Source organism: Tenrec ecaudatus, chromosome 16, assembly GCF_050624435.1.
Source record: "Tenrec ecaudatus isolate mTenEca1 chromosome 16, mTenEca1.hap1, whole genome shotgun sequence".
Classification (NCBI taxonomy): Eukaryota; Metazoa; Chordata; class Mammalia; order Afrosoricida; family Tenrecidae; genus Tenrec; species Tenrec ecaudatus.
In genome coordinates this window covers 78,063,433-78,082,527 of record NC_134545.1, presented here as the reverse complement: position 1 = coordinate 78,082,527, position 19,095 = coordinate 78,063,433, and the positions used below count along the sequence as shown (strand labels likewise).

The window sequence follows — 19,095 nt, the reverse complement described above, 5'->3', positions numbered from 1 at the left end:
GTTTCAAGGTGTCTGAGATCAACGCATGGCTGCAGGCTAGTTTCCTCAGTAATATATTGTGTTAAGTCTTGTTAAGGTGCCTCAAAAATCAGTCCACGCAAAACAGCCTGAGGGGGTTCTGCTGGGCCAATTAATTTCAAGGCACAGACCAGATCAGATGATGTGAGTGGTCTGGGTTGGGTTTGTTGTTTTTTTTCCATTCCAAATGGGTAGCAGTAATCTTAATAAAAATTTTTGAGGGCGCAGGACTATCACGGAGGCTTATTAGGAAGAAGTGTTAAGATAACTGAAACCTGCACTGGTGAGAAAAGGCCAGGCCAATTGCACCAAGGGAAAACAGGTTTTTCCCATCATGACAGTGCACCCGCTCATGGGCTTCCCAATGGCATTCCGTGGGAAACCTTACCCAATCCACACGGCAGCCCTGGTCTTGGCCTTTTGGACCACTTTTTGTCCCCCAAGCTCAGTGAGCCATTAAAAGAAACATGATTGATCCCTTGAGGATGTCAGAACTGCTGTTTCACGTGGTGGAAATTGAAGGGTGCAGAAGTCTTTGGAAAGAGTTAGAGCACTGCTTCACAACCTGTGGGTTGCGACCCCTTTGAGGGGTCGAATGACCCTTTCACAGGGGTCGCCCGATTCATAACAGTAGTGAAATTACAGTGATGAAGTACCACATGAGGAACTGTATGAAAGGGTGGCAGCATGAGGAAGGTGGAGAACCACTGGGTTAGAGAGATGAAAAGATCGCCTCCAGAGCCCTACATGGAGGGGATGTCAGGAAACAGTAAGTTCCTATTTTTATATTTTTGTTTAATAAAAGTTTTGATGATGCTTTGGCAATGCTTGTTTTTTAATTACCCACATATGTACTATACAGTCTATCAGGGAACGTCCCAAAGTTTGTGGGAAAAAGGAATTAAAAGGTAATAGTTTTTTTCCATGAACTTTTTGAAGTCTTCTCATACAATAGACTATTTTTATATATTTGTAGGAAGCATTAAACTTGTTTTAAAATTACGTAGTGTCTTTTCTATCTCCTACTTCCTTGAAAAATAGAGACGTCTTCTCTTTCTGTCTTCAATTCCCAAACACTGTGCCAAGAAAGGACCCAGCTCTCAGTGCATAGGTCCACTAGAGGGCACCCTACACCAAAAGTTAATTTCTGAAAAATCCAAAATTTTGCCTCTGAGCACCACTTCCAATTGTGTGACTTTTATACTCAACCTACTTAGCAACTAAATACCTACAAAGCCAAGAGGAAGACTCCTTCCTCCCTTTAAAAATAAGCTTTATCCTATTGTTCAATGCTTTAATTAAAAATGTTTGCTACCGAGTCCATTTCAACGCATAGGGACCTATAGGACAAACTATCAATCTGTAAACCTGGAAGCAAACTAGCACATTGTTCTCCCATGGAGTGGCTGGTGGTTTCAAACCACTCACCCGGTGATTAGCAGCTGAGCACTTAACCAGTGCGCCATTGAAAGGGTTGAAAAAAGTAGAACGGAACCATATACGTTAGAAATTCTCTAGCAATCTCAGGCTCCTATGCATAAGCAGGGGCAATCTTCCAAAGTACACACTTTTATGTATTACAAGTGTCTGACATACAGTAGGCATTCCAATGCTGAAACACATATAATAAGGATTTTACTAAAGAAAATCTGAGCATCAGTGGATTTACAACAAATACATTAAGAGCAGGTATCTTACACCTGGGGGTGGGGGGGTGACAGACACTGCCATCGAGTCCATCCGGCGCACGGGAACCCTACACGAGGCTCTCTGACTAGACGCCCAGGTGGGACAGACAGCTTCTCTTTCTCCCACAGAGGGGCTGGTGGGCTTGCTTATGCCGTCTCCTCGCTTATTGACTATGCATTGTTGTGCGTTTTCGACAGTAGTAAAAGTCTGCTGTGCTGTTATGCGCACTGATACAGATGTAAGTCTAGCAGTCATGCACACCAAGGTCCGCACGGGGTCACTGATCTATGACCCCTGGGACACAAAGAAAGGTGGTCCAGGCTGCTCAGACAGTAGTTCACTGCTAGGGAGACGGGGGCTGCCAGCTCCCCAAGACACGGTTCTGGGCAGAATGGAGAGGAGGAGGAAGGAGGGCTGCCTGGTGGGTTCTGGGTACCCACAGAGGAAGGCCAGGCCATTGGCAGCCTGTTGTCCTAAAAGGGGGCTACTCTTTGAGCTGGGGAGGAAGCAGGACCCCAGGAACTGGACCCAGCAGGAACAGGAAGGCTGAACCCTGAGGTGGGATACTGAGATACCCAGGGCCCCCAGATGGCCATGTCTGCTTGGCACCTATACAGCCCTTTATAGTTTCTTGATGCCCCTGCTTGGGCAGGCACAGGTGGAAGAGAGGAGCAACCTGAGTGGGTGGGATCAGCTGGTGAGCAGCCAGCAGCAGCTACAATTTAAAGTCAAGGACAGAGACCAGACCGGACCCCAAAGAAACTGATTTATCAGTTCTCATGGGAACATGGGGGCATAGGAGGGAAGGACAGCCCCATGAGGGACTGATGGGGGGAACCCAGTGAGCAGCATGTACTCCTGCATCACCCAGGCCCTCCCATCCACAAGACCGAAAGACCCCTGTCCCCAACAAAGCCATGAAGGGTGTTTTGGGATCATTAGGGGTTGAGCGATAGACACCCATCCTGGAAACACAGTGAAGGCAGGAGAGGAAAACAACCCAGGGCTGAAGAGGAGGATACGGCTTGGACAGCCTGGCTTGGAGGAGTATTGGCCTATCCCTATTGGGCAGTGGTGGGGACTGGGTTCTTCTAAGGGGAGGGGAGGGGAGGGAGGAACAGCAGCATCAAAAATGAAATGGAACTCAAGAAGGTCACTATCCTTGCGTGAGTGAGCTGAAGTGGACTGGGACTGGACATTTTGAGTAGGGCAATCATATGGTTTACTATATGGAGACTGACAAATTCAAGAGGAATTAAATAGCATGCACCATCCGAAAGAACAGGTTCAGATCTACCTTGGAAGACAGTGCTGTCTGTGATGGCATGATGTCTATCCACTCACAAGGAAGCCTAGTCAATGCAACTGTTCATCAAATGTATGTAGCAAGCCCACTCAGGCTGATGGTGAGGAAATCAGTCTACCAACGTCTTCACCATGCAATGGATCATCATGCCATCAAGATGCGCCCATACTTATTGGTGACTGGAATGCGAAAGTTGGAAACAAAAAGGAAGAAATGAGCAGTAGTTGGAAAATACTACCATGGGGATAGAAAGGCAGCTGGGAGGACATGACAGAATTTGGAAGACCAACATCTTCGTCATTGCAAATACCTTTTTCAACAGAAAAGACAACTATATACATGAACTATGTCAGATAGAATGCCAGAAATCAAATGGACCACTTCTGCGGGAAAAGCCTACTGAGAATTCCAATAGTAGCCAGGGGCTAACTGTGGAACAGCTCAAAATGAGGCCAAGGGTGCCCGGGAAACAGGCAATCAATCACTCCTATGTAAGTTGAGTTTGAGAGGAACCCTCTTGGCAGGCTAGTTATACACTGGGCTGCTAACTGCAAGGTCAGTAGTTCAAGACCACCAGCCACTCCAAAAGAGAATGAAAGGCTTCTATCCTGTATAACGTTATAGACTCGAAACCCCACAGAGGCAGTTCTACCCTGTCCTATAGGGTTGCTAGGAGTCAGAACTGACTCCGTGGTAGTGAGTTCCGAGTTTGGAAGTTCAGGTTGAAATAGAAGAAAATGATGAAAACAAGGCAAACTACGACTTTTAAGTGTATCCCTCCTGAATTTCGAAAACATCTCAAAAGATGAGATGCTTTGAACACTAATGACAGAAGACCTTATAAGCTGTAGGATGACATCGAGAACATCATATATGAAGAAAGCAAAGGTCATTAAAAAGGCAAGAAAGAAATGAAGAGCAAAGTGAATATCAAATGAGACGATGAAGCTTGCTCTTCCGTAGCAAAAGCAAACGGAAGCAGTGAAGTGAAAGAGCCGAACAGAAAAGCTCAAGGGGCAGTTGAAGACAACAAGCGAAGTATTATAATGAGAAGTGCAAATACCTTGAGTTAAGAAATCAAAAGAAAAGAACATGCTCTGCATTTCTCAAATAATGAATTGAAGGAAAAATCACACCCTGCGTTCTCCTCTTGAAGGATTCGATGGGGGAAACACTGAACTAGGCAGGAAACATCAAAAGATGATAGATGGGTACACAGTCACGGTACCAGAAAGAACTCACGGATGCTCAACCATGTCAAGAGATAGGACAAGATCAAGAACTGGTAGCAGTGAAGGAAGGATTCCAAGCTATAGCTGAAGGCATTATCGAAAAACAAGGCTCCAAGAATTGACTCAATTTCAATTAAAATGCTTCAACAAGCCGATGAATCACTGGAAACGCTCATGCACCTAGCCTTAGTTGTTTTATTGAGTATGCAGACATTAGACTGTGTGGATCATAACAAACTGTGGATGTCATGAAAAAGAATGGGAATTCCAGAACAATTAATTATGTTCATGCGGACTAAGCACCTGGACCAAGAGGCAGTCAGACAAACAGAATATGGGACTACTGTATGGTTTAAAATCTGGCAAGGAGTGTGTCAGGGTTGTATATTTTCACCACTCTTTTTCAAGCTATATGTTGAGTAAAAATCTGAGACACTGGACTATAATACAGCATCAGGATTGGAGGAAGACTAACAGCCACACAAGAGATTTCGTTGCCATGCAGTGCAGATGCTACCCTCGTTTAAGCTGCCCATACTGAACTGTTAGTTCGAAGCCTTACATCAGGAATCATGCTGTAAGTCTTAGAAGCTCTATTGCAAGGTAACTCATACAGCAGTGGTTCGTAACCTTTATTTGAACAGTGGCTGGAGATGCAATTCTGCAATTCCTTCTTCCAATCCTGATGCTACATTCTTCTTCATATAATTCAGCATACATATTGAATAGATATGGTGAGAAGATTTAACCCTAATGGCCACCTTTCCTGCCTTTAAACCATGCAATATTGTCGTGTTCTGTTTGAATGACTGCCTCTTGGTCCTTGTACAGGTTCCAAATGTTATAGAATTTTCATGCTTCTAAAGGCTATCCATAATCTATTTTGATCCATGCAGTCAAATGCAGAGTCAATAAAACGTAAGTAAGCATCTTTCTGGTATTCTCTGCTTTCAGCCAAGATCCATCTAACATCAGCCATGATATCCCTTGTTCCACGTCCTCTTCTGAATCTGGGCTGAGCTCTGACAACTCCCTGTCAATGTACTGCTGTAACTGCTGTTGGATGATCTTCGGCAAAATTCTACTTGCATGTGATGTCAGTGATACTGTTCTATAACTTGTGCATTTTGTTGGGTCACTTTTTTGGGGAATGTGTACAAATATGGATCTCTTCCAGTCTGTCTGAAGGCAAAGAATATGCAAATAGACTCTCGAGGAAAACAGAATGTCAACCAGGTCTTTAGAATAATAGACATAAAAATAATAGACATAATAGACATGGCCAGCCCCACTGAGACATGACGTCCCTCACTGACCCATAGCCCTGTGGTGGACAGCACCAGAGACACAGTGTGGGAATTGCGCCCAACCTGAGGCAAAGCATTTGGGGGAGTGCAGCGGAACAGCAAGGGAACAGAGCGGCAAGGTCCCCAGGGAATGCTGAAGGTGGACTTTGGGGACAAGACGTGGTGCCCCAACAGACTGGACTGGAAAACACTCCTAAAGGCAACACATGATCCTTGAACTAACTACGAGCTTTTCTTTCTTGTTGTGCTTTGTATTGTTCTTTGTCAGTGGTTTGTTGTTGTTGTTCTGTTGTATATTGTTGCTTGGTTTTGCTCTGTCTTGTTTTTGTGCATGTAGGATCATTTAGTTTTCACACAACCCTTTTATTTTTCCCAAAATTTATATAATATAGAGAGGATTCAAAAAGTTCATGGAAAAATACCGTTCTCTTTTAATTCCACTTTGCAGCAAATTTTTTTAAGGCCTGTATACTATGCTGGTATATAAAGAATTCACAATAATGTAAAAAACTTATGATACTGCTATTGGGTGTCCCAATTAAGTTGTTATTCTATAGCTCGAGAGCAATTGGGAGTTTCTAGCAACCAAAAGAGGGGAAAAAATTATAAACACAGAGTCTAATCTCTTTTCTCACAGAAAGAAATTTGCACATAAAATATCCACCCTCTGCATATTTCCCCCTGGAATATTTCATTTGTTTGCTACACATACTCTTAAATTGCTTTCTAAAATAATTCCCAGGTGCTTTGTCGAATTCAACTGAAGACATCCCATTAAACAATCTTCAAATGGCAGCATTGACACACACTGATTTTGGCTCAGTAGCAAGTAAATGTCTAAAAATAATGATGGCAACATATGTACACATGTGCTTGTTACAATTGATGCATAGATTGTTATAAGAGCTGTAAGAGCCCTCCATAAAATGATTTTTAAAGAAAGAAGTTAAAATCATATATTAAAATGATCATATGACCTGACTGAAAAGCAAAAAATAAAAGCTTTTTTCCCCTATGTTTCTGAAGTTGCAGTCCACTTAGCTTGTTGCTCTTTGTTGTCCCCTATGTGCAATTTCTGTGATGTGTTCTCACTAAAAGCATCCTGTCCATGCATAGCAGAGAACCGAGTGCCCCGTTTCAGTTAATATTACTTCCTGTATCTGGGGTCAACATTCTGTCCTACTGATATTAACTACTCTCTGCCATTCTGGATATCAAAACAGCCACTGATGATGGTTCATGACCATCCTCTAAGGCGAAGCCTGAACTGACCAGCAGTTAACACAGATTTGTACGGACGTCCTTCTTCCTGTTTTTACCCTCTGGATCAAGGAGATACCTCTTCCTGTTGACTTTTGTCCTACTTGGTAAAATGCAAAAGAAGAAAAAAGAGAAATGGAAACACCTAATTTATTTCATTTTAACTGACCTTTAGAATAACAAATTGAATTGCTAAAATATGAACTTAAAAATCATCTAAAATAAGTAGATTAAGGTTCATAAGTGTGGGCTGTTTTCCAAGACGCCTTTAGAAACCACATAAAAACATCAAACGTCAACATCATGATTTTTTTTCTAATAGCTTATGAGATGAACTATGTGCCCTACCAAGGTCTTTTCCAGGGGTAAATCACACTGATTGCCATACACATGCTCAGCTTATCTCTAGCTGAGAGAATTGAAAAAAATTTCATGCCTCAAGTTTTCATATTGAAGGACCCATGGGCAAAATATTGAATGATGCAGGAAGCATTGAGAAGCAATGCAAGGAATACACAGAGTCATGCACTGAAAAGAACTGTTTAGCATTCAACCATTTCAAGGAGTAGCGTATGATCAAGAACCAATGATACCAGAGAAGTCTAAGCTGCACTGAAGGCATCAGCAAAAAACAAAGCTAGGAATTGATGGAATAGCAAATAAAATGTCCCACCAAGCTAAAGAAGGACTAGAAGCTCTCACTCATCAATGCCAAGAAACCAGGTGTATGCATTCTAAAGAAAGGTGACCCAACAGAATGCGCAAAATTATTGAACAATATCACTAATATTACATGCAAGTAAAATTTTGCTGACGATAATTCAAAAGTGATTGTAGCACTGTATCCACAAGGAGATGCTAGTAATTTAAGCCAGACTCAGAAGAGGATTTGGCACACAAGAGAGACCATTGCTGATGTCAGATAGCTCTTTGTTGAAAGCAGAGAATGCCAGCACGATGTTTACTTGTGCGGTTTTGACTACAGAGACATGCACCTATCGTATAGACCCGAATATAAGCCGACCTGAATCAGCTGAGGCACCCAATTTACCACAAAAACTGCATTGAAAATGTGCTGGAAAACTCGGCTTATACACGAGTACATAAGGTATATGGATTAAAACCAAGCATGAATAACACTGAAAAGGAGAGAGAGAGTTCCAGCATTCTACCCATGTAGCATTTGTACATGGACCAAGAGGCAGTCAGTTGAACAGAACCAGGGAATACTATATATATTTAAATGAGGAAAGGTGTGTTTCAAGGCCGTATACCTTCAGCATACTTGTTCAATCTGTGTGCTGACCAAACAAGCTCAGAAACGGGGTTACTGAAGAACATGGCATCAGGACTGAAAGAAGTCTCATTAAAACTTACGATATGGAAATGACACAACCTTGTTGCTGAAAGCAAAGAGGACTTGAAGTATTTGTTGATGAAGATTAAGGCCTGCAGCCTTCAGTATACATTACAACTCAATGTAAAGGGAAGAAAAAAACCCTCACAACTGAACCAATACACAGCATCACGATAAACGGAGAAAGATCGACGTTTTCAGGGATTTCATCTTGCTTAAATCCACAACCAACACTCAAAAAAAATCAAACGACACGTTGCGTTAGACAACCCTGCTGCACCTGACCTCAAATGTGTTGCAAAGCAAAGACGGCACTCTGAGGACGGCGGTGCGCCTGACCCGCCGAGCCATGGCGTTTCCAATGGCCTCAGATGCATGTGAAATAAAGAAGACTGAAGAGGAGCTGTCATATTTGAATCATGGTGCTGGTGATGAATACTGACAGTACCATGGACTGCCAGAAGAACAAACAAAGCAGACTTAGAAGAAATACAGCCAGCATGCTCCCAAGATGGCAAAACTTTGTCTCACTGACATAAGACATATTATTAGGAGACCAGTCCCTGAAAAAAGACATCTTTTTTGCCGTACATCAGCAAAAAGGAGGAAGACCCTCAGTGAGCCAGATGAGCAGGGTGGCTGCCAAACAGCAATGAGTGTAAGGATGGCTCAAGGTCGGGCGGCATTTTGTTCTGTTGAACGTAAGGTCATGTAAGTTGGAATTGACTTGACGCCACCAACAACATTGACATTAGCCATGGAGTTGATGCTGATTCACAGAAACCCTATAGAAACAGAGTAGAACTGCCTCGTAGGCTTTCCACAGGTGTCAGCCTTTATGGGCGCAAACTGCCTTAACTTGCCCTCAGCGATCACCTGGCCGGTTCTACTCCTCAACCTTCAGGTTAATAGTGAGGGCTTTACCCACTGCACCACTAGTGCTCCTTTTTTTCCAGGAGTAATAACCTTCCATTAAGAATTCTCCAAAGGATTTGTGTCTCAGTATAACACTTCTGATTTGTGTACTTTATCATGCTGAAAAGTATAATTCAAAATAAAGATATAACCTAGTGTTAATATTTAGGGATATAATAATTCAGCATTAAGCTTTCACAAAACGGACACTACAGGAAATGAAGGAAAAGGAAAACACTAAAGGGAATTTAATACATCTTTCTTTTTTAAAATCATTTTATAATACATCTTTCATAATCCAAAAAGGGTTATATATATACATTTGAAAAAGGCTACACATAGTCAAGTTAACCAATAAGATGTGGATGTGTGTGTGTGGGGGGGGCGTGTTGTACAGTTGTACAAGCCTCTGAAGCCCAGTAAAAAGAACACTTTCTTTTAGGAGTACATGAAAAACTAAGAAGCTAACCATGTATTGGCCACAAGTAAAAGCTAAGTGATTTCAAAATACAAATAATGCACACAGAAAATCTAACTAGAATGCAACAGAAAGGGTAACAACAACAAATGTAAACTGAAAGGGCTCTCCACATCTGGAAAATTAACCCCATTTCAAAACTAAACCCTTCTATTAAATAACCAACAAGCCAACCAGCATATGGGCAAAGGATTTGAAAAGACAATTCACCAAAGAGGATATTCAAATGGCCCACAAGCACATGAAAAACTACTCACCATCATTAGCCATTAGAAAGGTGCACATCAGAACCATAATGATCTATATCGCTTTGCCCCAAGGAGAATGGCAATGATCGAAAAAGCTAAAACAAGACTGCAGAGAAACTGGAAACTTCAACCACTTCTGGTGGGCAGGCAAAATGTTAGTCACTGTGAAGAAGGATTGGCCAGTTTTTCAAAAACCTGAACCTAGAATTACGACAGCACCCAGCATCCCAATCCCCGACACATCCTTAGCAAATGGGAACGCAGGAACACCAACAGGAAATAGCACCCAGGTTCCCTGCAGCCCTGCTCCTAAGACCACACGGGGAAAACCAGTGAACCACCATCCATGAACAGAAGAACAGAGACAAGAGGCAGTCGCCCCGAACAATGGAGTATTATGCAGCAGTAAGCAGAACTGACGTTCTGATGCAGGGCGCAGCAACATAAATCGGTTGCCAACGCACAAACACTTTACGAGCCCCTTATCTGAAATAAGCAATGTACAGAAACCAAAGATTATTACTAGTAACCAGGAAATGGTGGGAAAGAGGAAGAAAAGTCTGTTGTGGGTTTTGTTTGTTTGTTTGGAAGGTAACAGGCTTATGTTCATGCTGGACTATTTATACATAGATGATGCCAAAGAAGACTGGTAGCACGGTGGGTTAAGCATTAGGTTGCCAACCATAAGTTCAGCAGTTCGAAACCAGCAGTCACTATGCAGGGGAGGAAAGACATTTTGCATCTACAGAGATTTACAACCTCGGAAATCCGATGGAGCAGTCCCACTCAGTCCTGTATGGTCATTATCGGTTGGAATCACCTGAAGAGCAGCAGTAGGTTTGCTTTGGTTTACAGATAGATAGCAGATCTCCCTTGTGTGAGAGATGGATTTAAAAATCTGGTTTTTTTAAGTCTTGTTTGTTTGTCTATTTTGATCTCAAATCAGTCAAGCCTACTGAGATCAAGACTTTGATATCTGAATCAGTGAGTTTATATATTGCTCTGACTCTTACAACCCCATACCCGTGGGGGAGGCTCTAGGAACAATGCTGTAAGTCTTACCAAGAATCCGTGGGTGTATGCAGTTATTAGTCCAGAAAGCCTTTTCGCTCTCACAGTGCATGCAAATGGAACCCTGGTGGTGCTGTCGGGTAGCCACTATCATCTTAACTGACAATTCACCCACCAGCTGCTTTGAGGGCGAAACAAGAGGCTCTGCTTCCATAATGATTTATAGTCTTGGAAACCCAAAGGGGCAGTTCAATTCTGTCCTGTACAGGGTTACTGTTAGTCAGAATCAACTTGCTGGCAGTGGGTGAGTAAATATATCCATGCATATAGGACAGCATACAGGTGGCAGAGTTATGAAACTTTCTTAGCCATAACCAAACAACTTAAGAAAATGATGGGACTGAGCCACTGGGTTTAGGGTTTAGGACCACAGTCTTGGGGATGGGGTTGTATCATAGTTCATGATGACAAAGTTCTACATCCGATGTGATAAGCAGCCACTAGGGTCTGAAAAGCTAATGAGTAGCCATCTAAGATGCAACTATTTCTTCCTCCCTCATCTGAAGAAAATAAGGATGAAGAAAACTGTTAAAACTCAAGAAAAACGATGTCCAAAGGTCGAAGGGACGATGCAAACCATCGCCTCCGTGACCCCGAGTTCAGAAGAACTAGATGGTACCAGGGTATCGCTACCCAGTGCTCGAGCAGGACGACGGACGGTCCTGAGCAGAACAGGAGAAAAATGCAGAACACGATGAACATCACAGTCGAATCTCGAGGCTGGGGCCCGGAGACACTCCTCAAACTCGGAATGGAACTCACCCCAGGAGGCACTTGGCTGCCAAGCCAGAGACAAGCCTAGAAAGGGAACAAGAGTACTAGTGAGGAGCCTATTCCTCAGAACTTGCCCCCAAACAAAGTCCAAAAGGCAAAAGGGGGCAGGAAAGAAGGAGAGTGGATTTGAGACCTGCAGGGAGGAAGCAAGGCGAGTGCCCTCGCATTAAGACAACGGCAGCCACTCTAAAACAACTCCTTTGCTGTTTTACAAACTGCACGCTAAACCGTAATAAAATGACTACAACGTTCATTTTGTTGGCAGCAGATTTTCCTAACCCAAACGTTGTTCGGTGCCATCTAGTCCGTTCTGACTCACCGCACCCTAACCCACGTACGTACGTTCCACAGAGCAAAGCCCGGCCTGGTCCTTGCCATCCTCACAGCGGTTGCTATATTGTAGCCCATTGTTGCAGCCACTGTCAGTCCTGCCTCTTTCCCTCTGCCCTCTACTGTACCAAGCATGCGGTCCTTCTCCAGGGGCAAGGCAGCCCTTGAACTCTTGGCTGCTGCTGCCGTGGGTATTGACTGGGGATCCAATGAGAATGAAATCCTAGACAACTTCAATTTCTTCAACGTTTATCATGATTTTGGTCACCAGACCAGACAATAAGCAGTTACTGATGCAGATCAAAGACGACATCCTTCAGTGTGGATTACAACTCAAGGTGAAGAAAACAAAAATCCTCACAACTGGACCGACAGTTTCTGTTTTATGTTCAGATGTAACCCATATTGCACACTGTGACCTTTGACCTTCACCTTTAAGTGCTTCAATCATCTTTTTTTCCCAGCAAGCAGAGTAAATCAGTTGCACATAGCAGGTTATTAATGAGTCTTCCTTCAATCCTGATGCTGAATTCTTCATATAGTTTGTCACAGTATTTGCATAGGACACAGACTGAATGAGCAAGGTGAAAGGATACCTGCTGCATACCTTTGCCAATTGTATGCCACAATTGCTCAATCTTTTCAAATGACTGCCTCTTGATCCATGTACAAGTTATGCAGAAACAATTAAGTGTTCTAGAATGCCTACTTTTCATGTTATCCCTAAATTTTTATGATTCCTATTGTTGAATGCCTTCCCATACTTGACAAAACATGCATAAGCATCTTCCTGATATTCTCTGCCTTCAGCCAAGATCCACCTGACATCCGCAATGACATCCCTTTCTCATCGTCTTCTGAATCAGGATTGAGTTTCTGGCAGTCTCCCTTTGATTAATGGATAAAGTCATTCTTATAGTATGTTCTGCAAAATTTTAATACATGAATGATACTGTTCAACAATTTCCATATTCACACTATTCAGAAGAGGAAGTGGAATGGAGTACATCATTGGATCTTCACTGAAAGCACAAAATACCAGGAAGATATTTACTTGGAATTTACTGACTATGCAAAGGCATGCAAATTTATGGATCTTAATAAATTATAGATAATATTGGGAAGAATGGGAATTCCAGAACACTTCATTGTGCTCACGTGGAACCTGTACAAACCAAACAAGAGGATACTGAATGATTTAAAATCAGGAAAGACATGCATCGGGTTTGTAACTTTTAACCATATATATTCAATCTGTATCTTAAACAAATAATCCAAGATGAATAAAACATGTTATCAGAATCGGAAGAGGCCGTTTAATAGCCTGCAAATGACACAAGTGTATTTACTAAAACCAAAATGGACTCGAAGCAGTTACTGACAGATTAAAGACTGAAGTCTTCAATACAGATTACAACTCCGTATCCCCACAACTGGACCAAGAGAGAGCATCATGATACATGGAGAAAAGACTGAAGTTGTCAAGGATTTCACTTTACTTAACTCTACCATCAGTGCCCATAGAAGCCACACCAAAAAGCTCTCTGCCATCGAGTTGATGCCGACTCATAGTGATCCTATGGGAAAGGGTAGAACTGCCCCCTTTGAGTTTCCGACACTGGAACTGTTCCTGAGTAGAAAGGCCCGTCCTTCTCTCAAGGAGCCACTGGTGATTTCAAACTCATGACCCTGTGGATAGCATCCCAACTTGTAACCACTATGCCCCCGGGGCTCCCAGGCACATAGAAGCAGCCATTGGGAAATAAATCAACATACTGCCCTGGGCAAAACTGCTGCAAAAAGAACTCTTTTAAATGTTAAAGATTAAAAATGTCATTTTGAGGACTAAGGTGGGCCTGAATTATAGAGTTGGCAAAACATATTGCAAGGACCATCGTCTGCCAGAAGAATAAAGCTTCTGTCGTGGAAGAAGTACAGCCAAGAACGCTCCTTAGAAAGGAGGAAGGCAAGACTCTCGCTTCATGTTAATTAGGACATGTTATCTAGAGGGATCACTGCCTGGAGAAGGACATCATGTTTGGTAAGGAGAGGATTCGCGAACAAGAGAAAGATCCGCGAGATGAGCTGACATCGTAGCTTTACAATGGGCTGAAGTGCAGCTACAATGATGAGGATGGGGTGGGGTCATGTGACAAGGCAGGGTTTCCCTCGGTTGTGCATATGGGGGGGTTTGAGTCAGAACCAACTTAATGGTATCTAGCAACAACAGCAGCAATAAATTGTTATAAGACAATTGACAGGTGTAATTGACCCAGATGTTATAAAAACCAGGGATAAATTCCCAGAAGTCAGCCTTACTCTGTGATCCAGAGTGATCAGACCAGAGGTAGTTTTTGATATTTGTGACTGGTTACAGGCAGAAGAAACAGTACTGTGAAACTAGAGCTGAAAGAAAACTGTGTTCAAGGAACTGAAAAAAAATCATTATGATGAGAGCATCAAATGCAAAAGAAGGAATAGGTTCATGAAACACTTTGAAAGTCATTTAAAGGAACTTAAACTCTGAACCAAAGGGGAGAGAAGATGTTGGTTCCCCTACGGACCATTGCAGACCATGGTTAGTGTAACCCAAGGGCCAGTCTGGCTGCACGGTGAGAGAGGACGGAAATGGGGCAAGGAGGGAGGGAGGAAGGACAAACTCGGTGCAATAAGCCAGGTTAAAGAGGATGGCCTCTAGTGTGGCAGTAGGGACACAACAGACAGACAAAGTCGCCCAGCTCCTACGATCTGTCCCAGAAAAATTCTCATCCACAACGCAGAGGGGAAATGGACGATGATGTTCATTATGGCTTTGTCTGCAATCACTGAGGGTTGAAGGCACCCTGAATTTCTCCATTACTCAGGGAATGGGTATCAGTCATTTTAACTGTAACATGGTGAAGGTACAGAATACTATATAGCAATTATAATCTATTACTGCTTAGTAAGTTCTTACATTAACATAAAAGCAAACACTGCCTTCTAATCGATTCCAACGTACAGTGACCTATCTTTAGGGTTTGCACAGTTGCAAATCTTTATGGGAGCATATAGTTTCATCTTGCGCTTGCAGAGTGGCTGGGGGATTTGAACTGATCATCTTGAAGTAAGCAGCTTAAAAAGAGGAATGAGAGAAAAAGAAAAATGAACGTGTGTGCAATGATGTACACCCCTCCCATGTCCCCCAACATGTCAGATCTGACAAACAAATGAAAGATCAGATGGGAAAAGACTGCCACCGGAGTGGCAGGAGGAAGGAGGGAGTAATATTCGCCTGCCACACCCACAGCCACAGAGCGGGTTTCCATTCACAGCGCCCTTACGTAGTCTGTCCAGGGCTGTAAACCTGTAGGAGAGCAGACAGCTCATCTTTCACCCGCTAGGCAGCTGGTGGGTTTAAACTACCGATCTTGTGGTTAGCAAGCCAATGCCTAACCCATAGGCCACCAAGCCAGCTACAAGATTAGGAAATAGCAACCACAATACAATGTTAACACAAATACTTCAGGAGAGTTGATGTCTGGGGTCTGCTTTAAAATCACCCAGGAAGAATGGGCAGAGGAAAAGATCCAACCTTACCCAGAAGTTAGATAATGGGTTCACAGTGGGCCAATACCCCATTTCACTTTCACACATTTAAATGTTCCATAATAAGAGATTATTTTTAATGTAATACTTAGATTTGACTCCATGAAACTAAACAAAACTTAGGGGAGAAACAGCGGTAGCTTAATCACTGTTCAACAGATAGGACTAGCAGAGTGCCTTTCACGCACGTATGAAAAGCGACTGCTTGTACACGAGGTGGTTAAGGATCATTGCTAACTGAAAGGCAGGTGGTTTGCTGCGGCAGTTTGCTCTGGGAAAGGGTACAGCCTTGGTACCCTCTGGGGCAGTCCTACTCTGCTTTGGGTCGCTTCGACGGCGACTGAACACATGAGATGGCAGGCATGACTCACTGGAGTCCGCTAAAGGAAAGCATGGCTTTCCACAAAGTAAGCAGGTGACAACTGTCGGCCGAAAGAGAACAGAAGGACACTCTCAATTTATATTCCTCACACCGGCCACGGTCTAGAAAGTCACCCTGAACCCTGAAGAGTAAATAATGAACCACTGCTCTGAGGGAGGCCCAACTTTAGGTTTCTGTGAGGTGCTGGCTGCAACATTTTTTGTCAAAATTAACAAAATCTTGTTTCACGTGTGTTACTGTTGCTGACAGAACTACATCTCTTGAACGAATTACCCTTCCTTAGCTGGCCTAGTGACCCTACTCATCGGGAACGCTACCCACAGCAACTCTATGGGACAGAGTCAATCTATCACATGGTTTCAAAGGCTGTCAATCTTTACAGGAACAGAAAGCCTCCTTCTCCCACAGCTGGTGGGTTCAAAGGACCGACCTTGCAGCAGGCCACAAGAGCTCATAGGGGCACTATGCTTTGAAATAAACTCAATGGCAGTGTTTGGTAACATACTTAGCACATTTTTTTTCTATAAAGCCCATCATAGCCTTCGTATGCTTAGAACATTAGGCGGGACTTAGACTTCAGTTACCCTGCCTGGAGGCCATTATAAACAGCAAAATCCAAAGCAGAAAGCACAAAAATTTGAGAACAATGTGCCAATAAATAGAGTGTAAAGGGCACTTGTTAACAAGAAGATTTAGAGCACTGCTTTGCTTGACCTCTGCTGGGAATGTATGTCTAAGGTAACTTAAAAAAATTATCACTCTGCACATGACCATGAAAGGACAGTTCAGTTTTCATTGTGATGTTACAAATAAATTCTAGCTAGTATGTAAATTCCCAAATACGGAACCCACAACTAGAGATTGACTGTATTCCTAAAGTGTCTCAATTTCTTTCAAAACCTTGTTCCAGATGTGTTAATTTTGTTTCTCCAGCATGAGGCCTTTCCTTCACAACCAATAAGACTTTCAAAAATGAACTTTTCGGCTAACTGTACCACATTCTGTACTGATACAGTCTCGCCATGCCGTAGGACAACACTTCTTTTCCATGTAGAATTTCTAGAAGTATTTTGGAAAACTAAGGAAATACACTCTGGCTTCCTAGCAGGAATTTCATGACGAAAATGTATCACATGCCAAACACATGCTTGGTGTTGGAAACAGTACAAACAGGCAAAGCTCCCACTATCTCAGGCTTATTTGGCATCACCTCGTTCTACAAATAAGGCAAATGAGACCTAGAAAGGTCCAATGGTTTTGCCCACCATGGCAGGATAGAGGCAAGTCAAGCACCTGGAAGCTCTGGCTCCAAGGCATGGTAATTTGCACGGGGACCTGAGCAAGATGGACTGCTCTACTACGCCCACAGGTCCAGAAACTATTCGTGGACGCATAGGCTGAAGAAAACCCAAACAACAGAACAAAATCTGCCCCAATAGCCCTGACTAAATGAATCATACATGTCATCGATCATCATCACTGCTAAAGATCAGAGCTATCTTCCGTGGGTGGCGCTGCGGAGTAAGCACTGCGTACTAACTGAGCGGCTGACAGTTGTAACCCACCCGGAGGCCCACCTTGGAAGAAAGGCCTGGCGATCCGGTTCCGAAACCTCACAGCCACGTACAAGATAAGGGTCGCATGGATCCATTCCCAATGGACTGGACCAGCCCCTGGCGTCTATTCTTGAAGGGTGCCTAACTCTGTGAGGGCAGCAGGTATTAAGTCTGGCATGGAATAGTGACGGCCTAATACCGTGTTCTTAAGGGGGACAGGTTGAGCTCTTTTTTTTTTTTTTAAATAAACGGAAAACGGATGCAAAATTCATGAAACCTTCGTGAATAAGTGAAAGCGTCCTGGCCTCGGAAGGCTGGCCCAGGGGAGCAAGTCCGTGAGCCCTGGCTCTCCCTCGCAGCCCACGCTCCTTCCTCGCCCACCCGCGGCCGTGCGGGGGCTGCTGGAGCCGGCCGCTCCGCTCCCTGTCAATTCTCCCACGCCCGCCGCAGGCCCGCGCGCGCGCGCCAGGGTTGCCAAGGGGCTGCGCCCGGGGAACCCTCGCCGGGTGGCGATGACAGCCCGGCCACCGCAGCCGCCCCGCTGCAGGCACGGACCGGGCCAGGCCCCAGGCGCGTCCCGGGGAGCCCGGGCCCGGAGAGCCCCTGTGGGGCGGCGCCCCGGGCTCCCGGGGTCCCGGGCCGGGAGAGCCCCCACAGCCACACCCACCGCCGGCGCAGTGACAGCGCTCGCGGCGGACCCTGGCCGCGCCGCCACCGCGCCGACAGGTGCGCCGCTCACAGCGGCCCCGGCCCGGGGCGCCCAGGCCGGGGAGCGCCCCGCGCGCACCACCTGTCGGGCCGCCCGGAGCGCGGCGGGCGGCGGACGCCCCGCCCGGGGGCGGAGGGAGGAGGGAGGAGGGATGCGGGAGGAGGGCGGGCGCGGGCGGGGGCGGCCGGCGGCCCGAGCGGAGGCGAGCGTTACCGGAGGGTGGGCCCCACGCAGGCGGTGTCGGTGCTCTGGATCTCCTGCAAGATCCGCTCGTGCTCCGGGACGGCGCCCGGAGCCTCGGCGCTCTCCGCCATCTTGGCTGGAAGCGACAGCGACGGGGCGCGCGAGGCGCGGCGCCGCGCGGACGGCGGGGGCGAGCGGGACGTGTCGCGAGCGCGGGGGCGTGGCCGGGGCGTGGCCGGGGCGGGGCGCGCGGGGGACGGCGCGCGGAGGCGTGCCCGAGCCGCCACCTGCGAAGGGTCACAGTCCTGACCGCGCTGGGCGCTGACACTGGCCGAGGTCGCCGCCAGGCGCCCCGACCGGCCCCTAGGCGTCCTCTAGCAAGGGGCCCCTTGGGCTTGACCATGTGATGGTGTCTGCTGCCAGACCCCCTGCCGCGCGCTGGCAGACCCCCTGCTTGAGGGTAGTGGGCAAGAAAACCACCGCCCGCAAGGAATATAGAGGCAAGCCATGAGAGCGTGGAACAATGCAGCCTGCTGGGTAGTTCTCTGTCACCCGGGGTCGCTGGCAGTGGATGATGGACCAGATGACACCTCACCACCATGTGGGGGGTCGGGGTGGGGTGGGGTGGGGGGCGGTGAGCCAGAGAACTGGCAAACGTGCGCTCAAGAAAAAGCACCAGTGTATGTGGTAAC

General features: G+C 45.3%; 1 protein-coding gene across 2 annotated transcripts in view; it reads right to left on the bottom strand.

Annotated features, from left to right (window-relative positions):
* Positions 1–18,554, bottom strand: part of EXOC6 (exocyst complex component 6) — a 155,157-nt gene extending 136,603 nt beyond the window's left edge. For both annotated transcript variants that reach the window (XM_075534170.1, XM_075534169.1), the window contains exon 1: positions 18,434–18,554. In XM_075534170.1, the coding sequence (XP_075390285.1) occupies positions 18,434–18,534 (101 nt within the window). In that variant the 5' untranslated portion in view covers positions 18,535–18,554. The remainder of the gene's footprint in view (positions 1–18,433) is intronic.
* Between the last annotated feature and the right edge of the window lie 541 nt (positions 18,555–19,095).